We start from the raw sequence: 4,453 nt of genomic DNA, 5'->3' as shown, positions 1-4,453 counted from the left end.
ATCCAACCGACAGGTTTGGTTCTTAAGGTTTCAAGAAAATAGTCTGGTTTTTCAGAATTGTTTCATTTGTCCTTGTGAAGAACCTTGTATCAAACAGCTGTTTTTCTACGATCAGTCCATATATTATGCACATGTCAGAACCATTTCAATGTAAACATTTAAATTATGGTGAGGAGTATGAGTTTTAACATGCTGCACAAGTTTGATTTTAATTGCTTTAACCAAAGAAAACTAGGTTGAACCTCTTCCACAGCCCACTTTTGTATATTATCCCTTAACTGTCACAAAGTTGCCAGCAGCCATGGCAGATGGCTCTGCTGTGGCTGGTGTTGGCCTCACAGCACTTACAATGTTAAGTAATTAGCAGAATTAACTGAATTATTGGGCAAAAACATGACATTAAATGGAAATTCCTCAGACATTAGAATTTTGGATGCACTTTTTAAATAAGACTTCTAGATGCATATACTTCATGCTCAAGGCCACAGAAAGCTGTTAACACATCAACTGCAGTTTTGTCAGTGGAAGCCACACACCTGATGCCATATACCTGGTGACAAAACATCCATCACCAAGCAGGTCATAACTGACATGTTAAATATAGAAAATTAGACCAAGAAATTCAGCAAAATAAATTCTCGGGGACTGTTTTAATACAAAAAATAACAACTGGAACTGAATAAACAATTTTCAGATTGTCCACACAAAATTTTGCTTTTTGACTTCATTCAGTTGTCAAGTGGAAAACATTTGTACTGGACGATTTTGGTGAATACTCATACTTTACCTGTGAAAAATAGCAAAACCATTTGAAATGGCTATGTCCATAGTCCAATTAATGTTATAGTATGGTAGTATTTCAGTTACATTTTGTTAACTATATGCAATAGGATAGATGAGTCAAAAGAAACACACAAACAGTGACATTTTCTTTATTAAGAACACTCGGATTTCCACATCACCCTGAGGTACCGAGTATGATGCGTTACTCATTGTTTTACATGGCGAGTTTCCCCAGTAGGCCTATAAACCATGATACACAAACATGCACACACAACTGTAAAAATTTAATTTTTAGAGTATGTGTGATCAAAGACAACATGCACACTCAACACTTCACTGTCGGGTTGCACCAAAGCACTTGCAACATTCGACTTTTCAGCCAGGGTTGGTTTACCAAACAAACTTTTTGGACTGAAGTTCTGTTTATTAGATGTGCGTTGCACTTGCAACTTCTCATTGCTGGCACAGTGTGGACCTTCTTTCTTGGAGCGAGAGTTAACAAGTGACAGCAAATGGTCAACTGCTTTTTCCACTGTCTCTTCCGTTTCAGTATCTAATGAATCTACATGGTTTAGCAGGACTTTTAATTTAGCTTTCAACTGTGTTCCCCATGAAGCAGTTGCCTCATCATTTTGCTTTTTCATTGAGGACAAAATAGCAGATGCCTGTTGTATTGAAGTGGTTTCTTTATCTTTGACTGTTTTACTGAAATGTAAGTCATATGTCATTGATACAGCATGAATGTGTTTACAAATGTTCAGATTTATTAAATTGTCTGGACAACAGCAAGAGAAACTTTGAATGCAAATATTACAAGTGCAACACAAAAGTCTGCAACTGAGGTTGCATTCTAGTGCTTTTAAAGTAACAGCGTATGTGATGCCACTTGTTGATTGAGATTTCACATAAAATCGTTTGCCATCACTATTGGCTGTGATTTGGCCTCTGTCAATTTTTTTGGATTCTCTATGCCGTTCTTGAATTTTCTCTATTCGATGAGTATGTCCACCCTTGTAGAGCTTAATAATTCTTTCAAAAGATTTGTCTCTTACTAATTTCATTAGTACCAGCAGCAACTTGTCCAGTCTATTATTGGTCTTGCCATCAAGGTAGCAGTACTTTAATACTCTATGCATGGCTTCCAGATGCATGTTTGTGTTTATGTTTAAATTACGCCGATAACAATACGCCCAATGTTGGGGCCTGAATCCGTAATGATTTGTGAAATACATTCCAAATTCTCTTGTGTCTTCGTCCTCTTGTAGCTCCCTCTCAAACAACTCTAGCAACTCACTGAACTTTTCTATATCTGCTTCTTCTAACAGCATACGCAAAGCTTTGTAAACCTGCGTTTGCTTGTTTGGGCCACCATGCACTTTCCTCAAGTTGCTTCTCCAGCTGCGGTCAATATGCCACGTACATAGCAAATTGTGTTCTGCCAGACCCATTACACCTGCCCAAGCACATCGAAAAACATTTGTGTCGTCTGACAAACACAGTTGATTTGATAACTCCTGCTTTCTCCCTGACACAAGTAAAGAACTGTGTCATTATGGCTGTATTCTCTTTATTAGAAATGCAAAATGCCACTGGAATACCACTCCCAAATTCATCTATAACTAGCGATGTTGTCACTAATAATTTGTACATGTTTGTGCAATGTGTCGAGTCTACACAAACAATATTGGAACCGAATTTTCTAAGCAATTCGCTTTGGAATGGTGTTATTAACACTATCATTGTGTCTTCACTTGATAAATTTCCCATGTTTTGACCAGTTTGTTTGTGCATCAGAACACAGTCTTTCATTCTTTCTAAAAAAATACTCACACTAATTTCATCACTAGAATGGTACTGGTGAGGATCAATTAGAAATTCCCTTTTGATATTGTGGAGAGCCTTCCGAGTAAGGTGGTGCAGTCTCTCAACCTCCTCACAATGTATGTAATCTCTCACATCATCCAAAATCCTCTGGAACGTCACAGCCTCAGCAATTTTCCCTGCAACATTTCTACTATGAATAAAGCTACAACCATAACGTTAAACAAATACTACTACCTATACCTAATATTTCACTGTTTGTGCAATTTTGTCAGGACAAATACTGGTTGCCAGTAAATAAACAGTTAACACAATGCATTGTCATTGCTGCAAGTTATGATGTTAGGGTCACAAAAACAGTCATTACAACTCAAGTATATAGAAATTACACCTTTCACAGATCTAAACTGTATCTTTACTTCTAATTATATTGGTAAGATATCCAGACAGCATGTATTCAATTGTGTATAATGTAACAGGTGAAGAATACATCAGGTGGTGGGCAAAACTAAGGTCACAGTAGCACCTAATTACTACAGGGTGGATGAACTAAAAATGTCCTGCAACAAGTGTTTAGTGAAAAGTGATTACAAGACAAACAATAGAAATCTCCTACATACTATGAAATGCACATCCATTCACTAACAACAAATTACTTCCTCAAACATCAGCCAACAGTTCATTACCAACATTTTATTATACACAGGCTGGCACATTGAGTCATGGCACAGTGTTAAAATTGCCAGTCAGCTGTACTTTCAAAACCAACTGTTCATAAAACTACCACAAGGGACATTTTCACTTCTATCACCTCAAATCAAATATTTATTACATCCTGAATTAGCACAATATATTAGGTTACCAAGCAATGTATATGAAAGTATTAATTATATCAAAGATAGAAAAAGAAAATATCAAAGAATTAAAAAATGGGAACTGATCACTAAATATAATGTTCCAGTTGTAATGTCATGATTTACCCAGGAATATGCGATTATTCGAGTGTACGCACCCAGAAAGGCAAAGACTAGTAGAAAGATACTTCCTGGACATCTCTCCAAGAAGTCTGAGGAAAAAAAATTGAGGAAGGAATTTGTTATTATAGGAAACACGGGTGCAAGAGGAGGAACCAGGTAGCCTGTTCTCGTATAGCAGTGGAGGAAACTAAAGAACTGGTAATAATTACAATAGCAAAAATCTGACAGAAATTTATGAATAATTCATGATCAAAAAATTAACAATACTTTAAGAGAAAGATTAACAACTTCACACATTCAATGTATTTCATTCTGACTCCACACCTGAATTGTGACATTACTCAGAAATTTGGTTAGCAAATGGATTTGCAGAGCAGTATCATTGTGACATTACATAATTTTACTGTGTAATGGCATGTGCAGCACCTATTCTTTCTAGTCTGTTGATGAAGTATTGTCACTGTTTTGTCATCTATAAACAAAGATATATAAGTGTTTTCTTTTACTCCATCTTAGTACATGCACGAAACTGTGCAAAAAAGGTAAACATTTTGTTCACATAACAGTTGCAAATACTATCAGTTAAAAGGCAAGGAGCTTAAAATGACTAAGATCATCTGTTGATCAATGAGTCTCTTTACCCAACCTACCTATAACTCTGACTGCACTACAAGTTAGTTCGTCACTACAAGTTGAAGTCAACAAGCAAGAATTGAGCGTGAATCACTCACTGTAAAATTTAGTCCCACAACCTATTCAAGTAGCCTAAAAGGTTATTCAAAGTGTGCTCCCAGACTTTTCCCGTCGGTAGAAAACTGGAACTATTCATTTCCAAGAAAATAGCATTACCATCACACAATGATTTAAGATGA

At 36.3% G+C, this 4,453-nt stretch overlaps 1 protein-coding gene across 1 annotated transcript; it reads right to left on the bottom strand.

The window, feature by feature from the left end:
- Positions 1 to 1,067: 1,067 nt before the first annotated feature.
- Positions 1,068 to 3,296, bottom strand: LOC124795917. Its single transcript, XM_047259998.1, has 5 exons — positions 3,261 to 3,296; positions 3,024 to 3,153; positions 2,889 to 2,931; positions 2,382 to 2,809; positions 1,068 to 2,308 (listed from the first exon to the last, which is right to left on the bottom strand). The coding sequence occupies exons 1-5, from the start codon at positions 3,294 to 3,296 to the stop codon at positions 1,068 to 1,070; spliced, it is 1,878 nt and encodes a 625-aa protein (XP_047115954.1).
- Positions 3,297 to 4,453: the final 1,157 nt, after the last annotated feature.

This window comes from Schistocerca piceifrons, chromosome 4, assembly GCF_021461385.2.
Source record: "Schistocerca piceifrons isolate TAMUIC-IGC-003096 chromosome 4, iqSchPice1.1, whole genome shotgun sequence".
NCBI lineage: Eukaryota > Metazoa > Arthropoda > Insecta > Orthoptera > Acrididae > Schistocerca > Schistocerca piceifrons.
The sequence above is the reverse complement of the archived record's forward strand: the minus strand, read 5'-3'. Positions and strand labels throughout refer to the sequence as shown.

Bases quoted from the DNA above. Each gene is read 5' to 3' on its own strand.
- LOC124795917 (XM_047259998.1), bottom strand. From the start codon at position 3,296: ATGTTGGTAATGAACTGTTGGCTGATGTTTGAGGAA. The intron at 2,810-2,888 runs GTATTTGTCCTG...TTATGGTTGTAG, and splicing joins TGTTTATTTACTGGCAACCA to CTTTATTCATAGTAGAAATG. The intron at 2,309-2,381 runs GTATTCCAGTGG...TACTTGTGTCAG, and splicing joins TATAGATGAATTTGGGAGTG to GGAGAAAGCAGGAGTTATCA.